Source organism: Diaphorina citri, unplaced genomic scaffold, assembly GCF_000475195.1.
Source record: "Diaphorina citri unplaced genomic scaffold, Diaci psyllid genome assembly version 1.1 scaffold38, whole genome shotgun sequence".
NCBI classification, from domain to species: Eukaryota; Metazoa; Arthropoda; class Insecta; order Hemiptera; family Psyllidae; genus Diaphorina; species Diaphorina citri.
In genome coordinates this window covers 13,995-30,845 of record NW_007377475.1, presented here as the reverse complement: position 1 = coordinate 30,845, position 16,851 = coordinate 13,995, and the positions used below count along the sequence as shown (strand labels likewise).

Sequence of the window (16,851 nt, the reverse complement as noted above, 5' to 3'; positions counted from 1 at the left end):
TTTCGGTCTAGTTTAACAATATCTCGGGAACGGTATGAGCTAGAGACTTGAAATTTGGTATGTAGTTCACAAATGTGACAAGGATGCAACAGAAAACGTTTAGTTGAGATAGGTGCTGCGCTTGGCGGTATTTTGACCTCTTTTGGACGGATTTCGATCGTTTTTTGGCGGTTTTCAGCTATACCGACTAAACGGTTAGAGATATGGTAAAAGTCAGGGTAAAATAATACTCAAATAAGCATCATTCAATAGGATAAGGAAAGTCGTGTGATGTTCACACCAGATTTTTTACATAGAGCTAAATCAAAATTTTGAATAAGGTGTACCTTCAAAATCAAGCCCCCCCAAAAATTTAGGCAAGAACCGCCTATGTGTTGAGAATGAATTGGATGGCTTTTAGAGAAGGGAGCTAGAGGGAGGGAGAGAGAGAAGAGAGAGAGAGAGACTGCAACGGACTTGTTAGAAGTTATAGGTACCTAATACATACTGCTTACACATACCTAATTAGTCTAATTACCATCACCAAGGAAAATTGAGTATTTTGTGAACATCACACGACTTTCCTTATCCTATTGAATGATGCTTATCTAACCGTAGGTATAGTTGGTATAGCTGAAAACCGCCAAAAAACGGTCGAAAACCGCCAAAACCGCCACATAGATCCTGGAATCGTGAAACTTTGCTTTCACATGAATACTTGAAAGCTTTTGAATACACGCGGGACCTTTGCCTTGGCAGAGCTTTTTCCTGTGGATATGTTTGTACGTCATGTAGGTAATAACCACGCAGAAAGTTCTCTTCAATATTTCAAGACCAAAGCTACTGAGTGCGAATAGCATACTCACCTAAAAGCTATACCAAAACCTGGGTGCCTACGAGTATTTGATGAAGTAATTCTATCTTTCGTCCGAGTAGGTAGAACTATTATCGTCCAAAATTTATCGACATCGGTGTAATTTATTGTTTTCAAAGACGTCGAAAAATATTTATTTGCAACTTACGTAAAAAATTCTATTTATCATTAGAATTCCAGATAAAAATAAAATAAAGAGCAAGATCAAAGGTTAAGTTCGAAAATAGAAAATGCGATTAATCTCCTACAAGAAGTAGAGTAGGAAGCAAGAGACATGCAGGTCAAGCAACGCATAGCACACAAAATAATATTGGCGCCAAATTAAAATTAAAATCTATTTACTATCTTGCTTGCTTGCTTGCTTGCTTGTTTGTTTGCTTGCTCAAGAAGAAGAAGAAGGAAAATTGAAATACCTTGGAAAAAGATCGGAAGTGAGAACGAAACAAGAACAAGAAAAGGAGCGGAAGAGGAACAAGGAGAAGGAGGAGGAGGAGGAGGAGGAAGAGGAAGAGAGGACGACGAAGAAGAGAAAAAAAATGAAGGAATAATGAGATATCTACCTACCCGGGAAAAGAAGATAGGGAGGAAGAAACAAACAAGAAGAAGTAGAGGAGGCAGAAAAGACGAGGGAAAGAAGAATAAGAAGGGAAAGAAAAGGGAGAAGAATGAAATTAATTTCCTTTTCATTTCTGGTATTATTTATTGATGGAAAAAAGCACTTGCAATATTTTTAAGGCTTACCGCGCCGCGCCGGGAGAATTTTTTTCCCGATCTAAAAGGAAAAATAAGCATGGAAAATCTGAGTAGGGAAAGTGCACGTAGCATAGGTTAGATTTTCAGGACGATAACCGTGAAACCGTGTTAGTAAAAGGAATAGTAAATTGATGAGCATGTAGACATTTTACTGTTGACTAAGGACTATACGCGTACACGAATGAACTCACAAAATTAATAGTATTTTTTTTTTTTTTTTCAAACACAATTTAATTTTCCACCAAACTTCAAACTTTCATACAGTGAGATTTCGACGAAATACCTACAAAATCCCCCCCCCCCCCCCCTCGCCCTACCTATTATCTGTGCCTTTCGAATTTCAGGACTTCTTTGACTTTCGGGGAAATGTACATTTTTTGTAAAAATGGAAAGTGGGAAAGACATTTTGTGGAAAAAGTGAAAAGTTCAACAAGTTTTGTCGCAGACTTTTTTCCCCCAAAGCGATCAGAAAGGAAAGTAAACGTTGATATCTTTTTGTAGAAGAAAAGGTGAAAGGTAAATATTGAGTGAACAGATAAGGTTCGTTCTTGGAACTCGCTGGCTAAATAGGATAAATCCTTATTCTGTTCTTTTTCTCTTTTCGATTTAAGGACAATAGGACCTCCGTTGTAACAGTTCCCTCTATTCTCTTGGATAAGCGGAACAAACTTTATCCTAAACAAATATTAAGGTTCGTTCTCGGAACAACTGGCTTTCTACTATCCTGTCCTGCTTCTCTCTTCGATTTGGGGACAAATAGACCTCCGTCCTCCGTTGTTACAATATTTACAATTCTCTGATGCTCTCTATCATACACTGATCGCTCTACAATCTCTACATATCTCCAGAACCTCATCACCTATAAAGCTGAAATTTGGTACGAATATTCCGAATATGTTCTATAGATGTGCAATAAGAGAGGATTTTGCCGAAATCTAAAACCATCTCGGCTAGCTTAGTTAGCTTGGTTTATAGCACGGCTGCCTTGTAAGCGCTAGGTTGCGAGTGCGCCCGGGGCGGATTTTATCATGATGTGATGTTCTCTCCTACAAGAAGTAGAGTAGGAAGCAAGAGACATGCAGGTCAAGCAACGCATAGCACACAAAATAATATTGGCGCCAAATTAAAATCTATTTACTATCTTGCTTGCTCGTAGCAGAGGGTTTTAGATAATGTAAGTAGAATGGGTGATATGCTTACCTGTCGAAATAGAAAAGGCTGACTACTAGTAGAATCACCGAGCTGATGGATCAGGAGTAGAAGACAAATGTACACAATACAGGATACTAAACTAAGCAGTCTACAGATTTGTAACTTCACAGGGAGGGTGGCATAGATGAAGAAGCTGATGAGGACTATCCAGCCCAGGTAGTCCCTGCTGGTGTGAGGATAGACTTGTAGTCCCATGTGTAAGAGGAGTTGTAGGAGGGACAGGCCCCAGGTCACATGGGGTATCACAGACCAGAACGGTTTCGAACGAAAGCGACACCACAGGAAGATGGAAATATTTACAAGAAGAAACACAACACTATGTACAAAATGAACACTATTTACATCGACTATTAGGACTAGGTTTTGTAAATTGAAGAGCACGCTCGCCAGGAGGTAGCACTCAATGGCAGATCGCTTCTGCTTCACACTGTAGCTCTGAAACAGTCCCTCCAAAGTTGCGTCTTTGAAGGACGAGGGAAACATTTGCTCCGATGTTCCTGCCTCCATGGCTGCCGCGAGACGACTGAGTCACAGCAAGATGTTCAGGTTCTTCACAATATCTCGCCCTGGCCCTGGCTCTCTCTCTTGCCCTGGCTTTTCAGTTTCTCCTCGTGTGCACAACCCAAATCGATAGCAACTCCCCACTTTGGAAAATTTCAGCTAGCTTTTTTTTTACATTTTCCTTTTCTACGACTGTTCTACTTTTCAGTTTGTTTGGAAACTTCAAAAGCTCCCCCATCCTTGTCCTGTCTCTTCGCTCTTCTTCTTGCTTCTCTTCATAGCTATCTTGTATTATTCTCCAGTCTATTACTAGAGATGGTTTATTATTGATGGCAACTAGTCTTACCCAAATGCTTCATTGTTTTCTTTTAAAAAGATGAGCAGGATTCATTTTATTTCTTATTTTTCTCTATTCAAAACGAAAACAAGGAATAACTTTATTTCTATATCATTTTACTTTTTTTTTATTTTTAAAAGAAAAACTAAGTTACTCTTATTCCCAATTATTAAACGAAGAAGAAAAGAAGAAGTTTATGTAGGTAGGTATTATTTATAATCCAGGTGCAGTGGTGCGGTAAGTTAAGCCCCAGCAACTTTAATTAGATCTAAGCAATTAAGATTTTGCTTTATTAGTCAAATTTCATTATTATTATTAGCATTAAGGATCATTATCATTTTTTTTAAAAAAAAGGTCAAGAAGAGATTATGGAAAGTGTGGCGATAGACTACGGTCGACTGTGTATTGACAAGTTTAGAATATTCGAAAGAAGACCCACAAGGCAGAACACATTCGAGCCATTTGGTTGACAAAATCAAAAACCCTTATACCGACCATCGGCCACTCCAGACAGACCCAGTTCTGTCAGACCATCCGAACGAGCGTGGCGGAAAAAGCTTCCAACCATTGGTCTCAGGCGGTCTGAGAGACTAGAAGTCGGACGCTTTTTCCGCTACACACGTTCTGGCGGCGCGTCTGACAGACGACAGAGCTCAGTCTGATAGTCCGAGCGCATGAATAAGTGGCCGGCCTAGTCTCAAATAAACCCGGAGTACTTAATAAGAAGGTACTGTATCTCATAATTATACGTTACTGTAGGTATGGCACGTTTAAATAAAAATAGAATCATGAGAAACACGAGTAGGTACAAAAATACACTAGTTTCTAGCTGTATCTAGTTTGGGCCAAGTGGCAGCTGTGCATATCTCTCATTGCTGAGATAGAGATAGTCAGTAGCACACAAGTAAAGTAAGACATTAATATACCTACCTACAATAGTCTAAACCTCTCAAGGTTTTGTTTATCAAGTCTACTTTACATATTTTACAGGGTGCCCCACTTAGACCTCATCTAAGGAATCCCAGAGAACTCTGATACAATATTGGAATTGGGGGGTCGCCGCCAATTCCAATTGGTAGATTGGAATACATCACAATACATCCATTTTATGCATTTTGGATCACTACATTTGTCAATGGTAAAGGATATATATTATCCTGGGGATCAGTTCAAACTTTGAAATTGGGATTTGAGTGAATTGAAAACTGGAACACATCACATGCCTTTGGGAAGACTCCATTTGTCAAGGGTAAAGGATATATCTTATCCTTTGGAACAGTTTAAACTTTGAAATTGGGATTTGAGTGAATGGAAAACTGGAACACATCACATGCCTTTGGGAACACTCCATTTGTCAAGGGTAAAGGATATATCTTATCCTGGGGATCAGTTTAAACTTTGAAATTAGGATTTGAGTGAATGGAAAACTGGAACACATCACATGCCTTTGGGAACACTCCATTTGTCAAGGGTAAAGGGTTTACTTTGCCTTGGGATCAATTTAATTTGAAGAACCGATTTCCTATTGTTCGCATATAATTTTACATTTTTACATGTTGCAGCTTATTGTTTCCTCTGTTGCCAAACCGACGGCTTTCAGGTTTTCAGTTCATTAGTGGAGAGAATTTCTAAGCGAACAAGCCATGAAAGGCGATTATTGATCATTGATGTCATAGGATTATTATTTGTTTAGTCAATTCCAATTGGTAAGTTGGAATACATCACAATACATCCATTTTATGCATTTTGGATCACTACATTTGTCAATGGTAAAGGATATATCTTATCCTGGGGATCAGTTTAAACTTTGAAATTGGGATTTGAGTGAATTGAAAACTGGAACACATCACATGCCTTTGGGAACACTCCATTTGTCAAGGGTAAAGGGTTTACTTTGCCTTGGGATCAGTTTAATTTCAAGAACCGATTTCCTATTGTTCACATATAATTTTACATTTGTACATGTTGCAGCTTATTGCTTCCTCTGTTGCCAAACCGACGGCTTTCAGGTTTTCAGTTCATTAGTGGAGAGAATAATTTCTAAGCGAACAAGCCATGAAAGACGATTATTGATCATTGATGTCATAGGATTATTATTTGTTTAGTTACCTATTAAAACCTCTAGCAATGAAAATTCAACACTAAATTTCATTGCTTCTAGCGAGTTTTTGCATTAAGAATGGAAATGAAAGAGGCCCACCTTCCCTAGAATTCTTCGTGTACCATTTTATTGTGTTACACCCTGTAGACGGGAACAGAAGTTTGTCATATTCCATTCTGACAGTACAATATTATAATCATACGACAGTTGTACTGTAGACATTGTGTTATGTACTGTGGAGTACTGAAGATATTATATTGTATTATAGACATTGCGTTACCCAATACCAGACGGTATGGTAAATGGTATAGGGCAGCAATTTCCAACTGGCGGCCCGCCAGACCATTTTTGTGGGCCGCGAAGCTTTTAGGGTAGGCCCCCTCGGGCTTGATTTTTGTTCTTTAACTATGAGGTGGAATCCGATAATGGAGCATCCCCTCTGTATGTGGCCCGCGAAGTACCTGCCTATGTTGGATGTGGCCCGCATACACATGGAAGTTGGAAATCCCTGGTATAGGGAGAAGTGAGATACTATGGCTTTAGACGTGTGGGGGTTAGAAATGTTAGACTGTTCTTCTAAAAGATCTTCCTATAAAGAACTACCAAACCATGGTTAATTGGTCATCCTATCTCAAGGGCTTGAATTCCCTGAAGATCCAGTGGTGTCAAAAGCACAAAATTTCCGCCAAGTGTATTAGTAATCGACACTCCTTCTGGAGCAAGGGCACTAAGAAGTGTAATCGACCCTTAATGGTACAAGTACTCAAAATGGAGCAATTAAATTTTTATTGTGTCTCACTAAAAGGTGAATGCCTCAGTTATGAACCCACGAATTGGATAATGTCTTATGATGAAGAATATGAATGAGTTTTATTGTTACGAATATAAAATACGAGTCTGATAACAATAATTTATTAAAAATGTAAAAGAAAACATTTAATAAAGTGGAAGTATTTACTGCTAAACATAAATAAATATTAGGTATTTAGGTATGTATATTTCCACAATGTTGGCAAAGAGCTAGTGAGCTTTGTACCAATTTACCTATTCTTTTCTCAGTCGAAATCAATCAGCGGCGATCACCTAGTAAGTTGAATGCAATAGTTTCCAATCGCTCAGTGAAGTTCACCAACTCTGCGCGATCGCATGCTGGCTTTTACCGCCCCCACTGTGTGAGTTTATTCCGAGGAGGCGGCTAGCTTGTGGCCAAATGGAGAGTTACGTCAGTAACGAGAGTAAAATCTCTGTCAAGAACAGCGTAGAGGCAGCGGCGCGAAGATAGCGAATGCAAAAGTTCCCAATTGCTCACTGAAATAAAGCAACTCTGAGCTTGGCATTTATGCAGTGACTTCACTCTCTGCTTCGGAAAAAATCAATCCGTCTCGGATTCGCCAACACCCTGTTGGCAATCAAAAACGAAAACTCGCCAGGTATAATTTTTCAACCCCTCCTCTTCCCGACTTCCCGGCCATTTGCCATTCAAAGACGACATAATCTCGTTCGAAATTCGAAAATTAAGACTGAACGAAAACGCTGTTAATAAATTGCCCAAATTATATATCAGTTCCACTCGCAGAGAGAGGTTGCCAAAAGAGTTTTTACGTCCGAGTGAGTGGGTCTCGAGTCATCCTACATTTATACGTAGACGAATTAGAAATAAACATATTAAATAAAAAATACTCTCGCACAGAGCAGATCAAAACAAACGGTTTTTTTTTCTTTCTTTTTAAAAACAAATTAAAAAAAAAATACTTTCCCGGAGAGCACACAAAAAAAAACGGTTTTTTTTTTTTTTTTTTTTTTTACAACGGTCGTAAATTTAGTCGAAAAGATATTTATACCGACTCCTCCATTTAGTAGTGGCGGGGTTCAAACATTAAATGTTTAAAATTGAAAATAAAAAAATAAAAAAAAAATTATTCAGTGAAAAGCCACTACAAGTTTCGATTTTAATGTCCGTTTCATTCACTAAACAGAGGGAGATGTCCAGTCACTTTAACAGCAGAATAGGTGGAAAGCAAGATCTGAATAAAAACTATCTAACTGATGAAATACCACCATTGTTCCGGAGAACCGAGAGGTTCTTAGCGGGTTGAGCGGGCAGGAATTGGTGTCAAAAGGGATACACACCATACCCTGAGCAGTGAGCCGTTAACCGAACTTTTAGGGCTGTCTGCCCTTACACCTAAGCATCAGAGTGGGTTTTTTGTGTACGGAGTACGGCAAGTAGAACATACCCTCCAACAATGCTGGAGAAGTCAGAAAGATGTTCCTCCTACAAAGAACAACGAGCCCTGAGCCAATCGGTTTGTTTGAAACTGTAAACAACTCGCGAAAATCTCGACACCAGAGGCGCTTCCTAGTGGAAAATATCAGAAGATGACGGAATCTCAAGTTCTATTTCTCGTATTTAGTGAGGGGCTCCTGCCCCCTGAGCCCTTTTTACCCTGAGCCCTTGTTACCCTTCGCCACTGGCCGTAATAAAATTTATTTTATCACAACTGTCTACGCCAACTGCTGCTCTCTCGTTTTGTAGATACAGATACTCGTATGATATACATAATATACCTAGCTATGTATACATACAAGAGGTACTCGCATAATTATAAGCGACATTTATGCTCTCGTAAAATTATGCAAAATGCATATTTTAGCAAAGACTTGACCCTATGATATTTTAAGCTATTCATCGTCCAAACTGACCTCAGAAGTGGTTAGCTCGGTGGACTTCGGATTTGGAGGTCAGTGGTTCGATTCCGAGTCAAGTTAAAAAATTTTAATGTAGTAGGTACCATAATATACCTAGCTATGTATACATACAAGAGGTACTCGCATAATTATAAGCGACATTTATGCTCTCGTAAAATTATGCAAAATACATATTTTAGCAAAGACTTGACCCTATGATATTTTAAGCTATTCATCGTCCAAACTGACCTCAGAAGTGGTTAGCTGGGTGGACTTCGGATTTGGAGGTCAGTGGTTCGATTCCAAGTCAAGTTAAAATTTTTTAATGTAGTAGGTATAATAAAATTTATTTTATCACAACTGTCTACGCCAACTGCTGCTCTCTCGTTTTGTAGATACAGATACTCGTATGATATACATAATATACCTAGCTATGTATACATACAAGAGGTACTCGCATAATTATAAGCGACATTTATGCTCTCGTAAAATTATGCAAAATGCATATTTTAGCAAAGACTTGACCCTATGATATTTTAAGCTATTCATCGTCCAAACTGACCTCAGAAGTGGTTAGCTGGGTGGACTTCGGATTTGGAGGTCAGTGGTTCGATTCCAAGTCAAGTTAAAATTTTTTAATGTAGTAGGTATTGTCATTTGGGAAAGCTTTTACCATCATAAGCCGACTGCAGTTACAGTTTATTATTGAATTTATTGGTTGAGTTTCACTTGCCTAGACCTGAAATTCGCCCAAAATTTGCCTACATACACACGGATCTGTCGAAAGACTAAAAGTCCAAGTACACTTATCTGTCACGAGCACGTTCCTTAACTCTGGCTTGTTCCACATTACTTTACATCTTGGTATTGTCCGTCTCCGTGCTGGATAAATGTGCGGTCGTGCATTTGATCCAATGTAAATTAACATGGAACATTGGAACAAACTAGACATAAGGTAACGAAACGGAGACGGAACATATGTCGCATATCCTAGCCTGTCCCTGTGTACCAGACTTTATTTCGATACACAATTTCCTAACGCTGATAACAATAATTTATTAAAAATGTAAAAGAAAACATTTAATAAAGTGGAAGTATTTACTGCTAAACATAAATAAATATTAGGTATTTAGGTATGTATATTTCCACAATGTTGGCAAAGAAGTAGTAAGCTTTGTACCAATTTACCTATTCTTTTCTCAGTCGAAATCAGACGAGTCTGATAACAATAATTTATTAAAAATGTAAAAGAAAACATTTAATAAAGTGGAAGTATTTACTGCTAAACATAAATAAATATTGGGTATTTAGGTATGTATATTTCCACAATGTTGGCAAAGAGCTAGTGAGCTTTGTACCAATTTACCTATTCTTTTCTCAGTCGAAATCAATCAGCGGCGATCACCTAGTAAGTTGAATGCAATAGTTTCCAATCGCTCAGTGAAGTTCACCAACTCTGCGCGATCGCATGCTGGCTTTTACCGCCCCCGCTGTGTGAGTTTATTCCGAGGAGGCGGCTAGCTTGTGGCCAAATGGAGAGTTACGTCAGTAACGAGAGTAAAATCTCTGTCAAGAACAGCGTAGAGGCAGCGGCGCGAAGATAGCGAATGCAAAAGTTCCCAATTGCTCACTGAAATAAAGCAACTCTGAGCTTGCCATTTATGCAGTGACTTCACTCTCTGCTTCGGAGCCAAAATCGAAGAGAGAAGAAAGACAGGATAGGAGGAAAGCCAGCCGTTCCGAGAACGAACATTATCCCTTCAGGATAAAATCCGCCCCGGGCGGGAATCGAACCCGCGGCCTAGAGCTTCCAAGGCAGACGCGCTAAAAACCAAGCAAACTAGGCTGGCCTAATCATTCCTTGAAAACGTGTTGTTTTACAGCTAACCAATCTGTAAAACACAACATGTTTAGCTGTAAAACATGAACAGCCGTACAACACAGCATACATAGGTAAGTATCAAGGCACTTCCCAGTACCTGAAATTTGAGATCCCGTGAGAGACATTGATAGGAGGAAAGCCAGCCGTTCCGAGAACGAACATTATCCCTTCAGGATAAAATCCGCCCCGGGCGGGAATCGAACCCGCGGCCTAGAGCTTCCAAGGCAGACGCGCTAAAAACCAAGCAAACTAGGCTGGCCTAATCATTCCTTGAAAACATGTTGTTTTACAGCTAACCAATCTGTAAAACACAACATGTTTAGCTGTAAAACATGAACAGCCGTAACACACAGCATACATAGGTAAGTATCAAGGCACTTCCCAGTACCTGAAATTAGAGATCCCGTGAGAGACATAAAGAAACTGAAAATCTAAAACAGAAAACAGTAGGTAATTAATATCTTTTCATTACTAGGCATGCGAGTAGGTAGGTATATGCACCTGTAGATAGGTAGGTATTGATACCTATAAGTAGGTACATGTACCTATAGTCTATAGAACTGGATATCGCATTCACAGATGCTTGTAGGTAGGTGTTGTAGGTAGATGTTTTACGTCAATGTTTGAAAAAAATTCAATTCTCTCCCTTCACAGTTCCGCCTAAATTTTATGCGTTTACTTACACAGATTATGTTCGAAATTGTAAGCGAACCAAAGCTAACAGAAGAAAACAACAATACTAAAACAGAAAACAGTAGGTAATTAATATCTTTTCATTACTAGGCATGCGAGTAGGTAGGTATATGCACCTGTAGATAGGTAGGTATAGGTACCTATAAGTAGGTACATGTACCTATAATAATAGAACTGGATATCGCATTCACAGATGTTTGTAGGTAGGTGTTGTAGGTAGATGTTTTACGTCAATGTTTGAAAAAATTCAATTTTCTCCCTTCACAGTTCCGCCTAAATTTTATGCGTTATAATGCGTTTACTTACACAGATACATTGTAAGCGAACAAAGCTAACAGAAGAAAACAACAATTACTGTGGACAATTCATACTAAAGTAGGTATATGATTACCGTGAGGTGTGTGAATAAGTACTTTCCGTATCCGGTATAACATAACTTTCAAATTCTGTTAGGCCGCGGGTTCGATTTCCGCCCGGGGCGGATTTTATCCTGATGGGATCATGTTCTCGGAACGGCTGGCTTTCTCCTATCCTCTTTTCCTTCTCTCTTCGATTTCCGGACGGTAAGACCGGTAAGCAATTACCTACAGCTCCCCCTGTCAAACCTCTTGAAAAAAAATCAAATTCTGTACCTACTTCCAAAATTCCACAATTTAGAACACCTATTCAGGTAATATATACCATCTCAGACAACAATAGAAAGATTGAAAATTAGACTTGGATTACCTATAGAATCAAAACCCTGACCAATAAAAAGTTCTTGGTCTGAGGAGGCTAAGAATGGTCCAAGTTGAGATGATTTTTCCACGGAAATCTATTAGTTAGGTATTAGGTACTTGGTAGATAGTAGATCAAGACTATCAAGAGGTGTGTAGGTAGTTACATGCTATACATTGTTCAAAATTACAGGTTACCTATACGTTTACGTCAGTATTAATTATTTTATGTCTTCTAAAGTGTCAAACAGGGGTGGGGAAAATTCAGTGGAGTGGTCATGGTGAACTTCGAAAGTGGAGATCGGTAGTTCGAGTCCCAGTCAAGTCATAAAATCTATCGTATTGCCATTGCCATTGCCCACATCATGATCAATTCACCTGGTAGGTTAGGTATGGAGTAGGGAGTTAAAAGTTGACTAAGTTCATACTCGATAAATTTTAATCGGGGAAAAGCCAGCCTAGTCAGCTTGAAAGGTAACGCCTGGATTTACAATCGTTAGATTGCGGGTTCGATTCCCATCCGGGGCGAACTTTATCCTAAACAGAAAAGGTTAGTTGTCTAGCTCTCTTCTATTCTGTATTCTTTCTCCCACTGCAGTTACAGTTTATTATTGAATTTATTGGTTGAGTTTCACTTGCCTAGACCTGAAATTCGCCCAAAATTTGCCTACATACACACCGATCTGTCGAAAGACTAAAAGTCCAAGTGTCCAAGTACACTTATCTGTCACGAGCACGTTCCTTAACTCTGGTTTGTTCCACATTACTTTACATCTTGGTACTATCCGTCTCCGTGCTGGATAAATGTACGGTCGTGCATTTGATCCAATGTAAATTAACATGGAACATTGGAACAATCTAGACATAAGGTAACGAAACGGAGACGGAACATATGTCGCATATCCTAGCCTGTCCCTGTGTATCAGACTTTATTTCGATACACAATTTCCTAACGTTATCCACCACCTTGTATAATAAACAGAGTTCTTAATTCCCTAATCAGTCGATCCTCTTGAAAGAACAATGGGGATTATAAATTAAGTGTGCACTCAGTGATAGGCACTTCTCTAAATGGCCGCTCGAGAATATAACTAGCAGGAAATGTACTCTGCTCTCGACGGCCCACGCAATTGTAGGTGGTTCACAAAGTTCTGGGTCACCTCTAACGCAAGGTGTACAGAAAGTTGAGAGACTAAAGGAAGCCAGCCAGCAACCCAGAACAAACCTTACCTGTTGGGATGAAATCATCCCCGTGACAAGAATCAAACCCGCGATCTAGCGCTTACAAGGCAGACCTTCCAAGCTCACTAGACTAAACTCTGATCTACATTGAGAAAATGTCCTTCATGTGTTGGACATATTTTTGTCACAATCAAAATCGGAAAAATCGTTTGGGAGTTTATAGCGAAATAAATCAACTTGCAAACCCATTTACAGTCAGACAAATTGCAAAATAGTCGAGTTATAACTTGGAACTCGATTCTTTCGTTTAAATATGTAACGGGAATCCGAGCTGGGAAGATCTAAAAAGTTACAGACCCGAAAACTGTAGGTCGCATAAATATGTAGTCCTTTGTGCCCAATGACTGGGGTCACAATCTGGGGTTCAAAGTTTGAAGGTGCCCTATACAGTGTTTTTACTATCTCATCCCGACACAGTGGGATTTTTATCAATTTTCTGGGATTTTTCGGGTCTGACTGGGATAAAAAAGGATTTAGGGATTTTCACAAATTTTAAGGGATAATAATTTTTATTTATCTAATAAAATACATTAATTATTTAAAGTCAATATTGAAGGGTATTTGAGTGAAATTGTGAGTGTATATGGCCGCCATACACGCCCTACATGGACGCTACGCCACTGGTTCAAACTCAGAATAAGTTTTACTCTTGGTTAATCTAATTGGTTGATTTCAAATCTGATTGGTTGATTTCAAAATTTTCAGCCAATCAGATTGCTCGAAGAGTTAAACTTAATACGAGTTTAAACTCAGGTAGTAGCCCTGACCAAACAGTAAACCAGAGGCGTTCGATTGCTATTTGTCAAATTTCAGACTACAATCAAATCGATTGTTTGAAATCACACGTGTTTTACGGATGTTATTAGGTTCGTGGATTATTTTAGTGGAAAATTTCGAGTACCTGTTGTAAGACCTATAATACCAGGTGGATAACTTGTCTAACAGGTAGGTAGGTGGGTATTATTTTAGCAATAAAACAATTCTACACCTACTTGTTACTGGTGTCGATTAGGTAACAATAAACAGTAAACTCCATATTTACTCCCAACAGATTACTATCTTAACAATGGTGACGTAAAAGTGCTGACCAAATGGGGAAAATTCAGTGGAGTGGTCATGGTGAACTTCGAAAGTGGAGATCGGTAGTTCGAGTCCCAGTCAAGTCATAAAATCTATCGTAGTGCCATTGCCCACATCATGATCAATAATTCACCTGGTAGGTGAGTATGGAGTAGGGAGTTAAAAGTCAAAGTTGACTAAGTTCATACTGGATAGATTTTAATCGGGGAAAAGCCAGCCTATTCAGCTTGAAAGGTAACGCCTGGATTTACAATCGTTAGATTGCGGGTTTGATTCCCATCCGGGGCGAGCTTTATCCTAAACAGGAAAGGTTAGTTGTCTAGCTCTCTTCTATTCTGTATTCTTTCTCCCTTAAATTTTGGGACTTCATCGTGAAACAAACAAACAGACAAACAAACAAACAGGTTTACAAGTAGACCTCCGTTAACTCAGAGTTCTCTACATAAATAAATAAAATATGTCTTTTCTTTGTGTTACACAATGTCGGAATGGAGGCTCGTGTTTTGGCTCACGTTCATAATTCTGGCGGTCACCAATCTATTCTATCTCGTGTTCGGCTCGGCCGAAATACAACCCTGGAACGACCCCAACCCTGTAGTACAAAAGCCGCCCCCCCGAAGTGAAATAGAAATCGGCCCAGAACCCGAATAGAGTGCCCCAAAACCCGAATAGAGTGCCCCAGAACCCAAATAGGGGGATGCTTGTAGATTGAGTACGAATAGACTATCTTTGGACAAGCAACCACACTAGTAGATCATTGATGGCCGAGGCCACAAGTGAGCGTATTTGGATTAACTTCGGATCAAGCAATCTGATTGGGGTTGATTTCAAAAAATTCCGCCCGGGGCGGATTTTATCCTGATGGGATAATGTTCGTTCTCGGAACGGCTGGCTTTTTCCTATCCTGTCTTCCTTCTCTCTTCGATTTCGGGACGATAAGACCATAGCAGTTAAAGTTCCCTCTGTCAAATTTCTTAAAAAAAAAAAATCCCTTAAATTTTATTTTGCCATTTAGGTACCTACCCACCCACGTGGGTGATGATGATGAATCAGAAGGTTTAGACATGTATTTGTATCACGTGAATCTATATCACGTGATATAACAAAGCTATAACCTACTTTCTGTAGGTATTCTTTCTCCTTTAAATTTTGGGACTTCATCGTGAAACAAACAAACAGAAGGTTTACGAGTAGTTCAGTAGTAATGTGGGAAATCGATTATTTTGGTAAATGTCGATTATTTTGATAAATATCGATTATTTTGCTAAACGAATATCGATTCCTTGGATAATCGACTCTTCAGATCAAAGTAGTGATGTCAAAACATTGTCAATCAGACGGTTGTGATAAAAATACGAGTGACAGATCCGCTGATAAGAATGTGCAAGGAAATGGAAGGAATAAATGAAATTCTCCAGTGATTCAATTATTCGTAGAAAACGGAACACTTTCAATAACACTTAATTTGCATTGACATCATTTGCATTTTTTCGTGAACTACAACTATACCTAAACACTTGTCTCTAAGTTTCAAGGTAGAAAGGGTACCCATTGGATGAATTTTATTAGGCGACCTATTTTGATGTCAATTACGTCGGGTAGGTAGGTAGGTACAAACATTAAAAAGATTTTTCTTAGTCTTAGAAATCAAAATCATGGATTATTCTAGGCAATCTAGTGAATCTAGGTAGATATATTCAACATTGTCGATGTGTTGTGTTTTTATTTGAAATGCTTGATTACTAATGATAATAATAATAATTATAATGATCAAACTATCTTTTTTGAATACCTATATAACTTTAAAAAAGATAAAATATCTATCCAAATATTTATTTATGCTTATGTTAAATTTTGGGTTAATTGCTTTTTATTAAAGTCTTTACTATTAACGGCACACAAATAAATACACAATCATTTCAAATTCCAATGGACACTGCACTTTTGGCACGAACCAAACGAAAGAAAAGATTTCCACAAAATCCCTAAGGTCAAGGAACCAAAAGAATTGAACCGACAACCGACCGACTCTAAATTTCGACGAAATGGGGAGAAAGTTCGACAAACCTCGGCACTTCTAAAAAATGGACACTGCACTTTTGGCACGAACCAAACGAAAGAAAAGATTTCCACAAAATCCCTAAGGTCAAGGAACCAAAAGAATTGAACTGACAACCGACCGACTCTAAATTTCGACAAAATGGGGAAAAAGTTCGACAACTCTCGGCACTTCTAAAAAATCGCACGTTAAAATCGCACGGATTTTCACTTTTCACCTCACAGAGAGATCACTAAAAATCTGTGTAACTCACATCACTATATTGACATGGCACGGTAATTTCTCAATAAGTGTCGCGGTATGGTACAGACTCACAACTGACATAACGTTTTGTGTTGAGATACGATTTTTTTTTTCGTGTGTGTGAATTGCCAGTGGCGTATGTCGACTTCTGGAAACAAAAAATTCCGTCATTTTCCCTCATTTTAGTGGCGGAGCAACGATTCACTCATTGAGGCCATCTGTTGGATTCACAGAGGTATAACGTCACTCTATTACCGCTTAGTGCTTAAGTCAGGGCAGTTTTGAGGGGAAGCCGAGCCCCCCCCCTCGAGCTCAATTTTTTTCCTGTACTGCAGGCCGAAATATTGGAGCCCTGGCTGCTCAGTAAAGGTCTTTTATAGTGACGGGGATTTTACCCTCCGATCGGCCACAACCTAACGCCTCCGCATATTAACCTCTCCCGGCCTGAAACCGGGAAAAGCCAGCAGCACGTAATTGTCCATATCCGAGAT

General features: G+C 39.0%; 1 protein-coding gene across 1 annotated transcript in view; it reads right to left on the bottom strand.

The window, feature by feature from the left end:
- Positions 1 to 16,130, bottom strand: part of LOC103512811 (adenylate cyclase type 3-like) — a 44,665-nt gene extending 28,535 nt beyond the window's left edge. The window contains exons 1-2 of the mRNA XM_026826106.1: positions 16,014 to 16,130; positions 2,807 to 3,728 (exon numbers count right to left, since the gene is read on the bottom strand). Coding sequence (XP_026681907.1) covers positions 2,807 to 3,325 — 519 coding nt within the window. The 5' untranslated portion in view covers positions 3,326 to 3,728; positions 16,014 to 16,130. The remainder of the gene's footprint in view (positions 1 to 2,806; positions 3,729 to 16,013) is intronic.
- Positions 16,131 to 16,851: the final 721 nt, after the last annotated feature.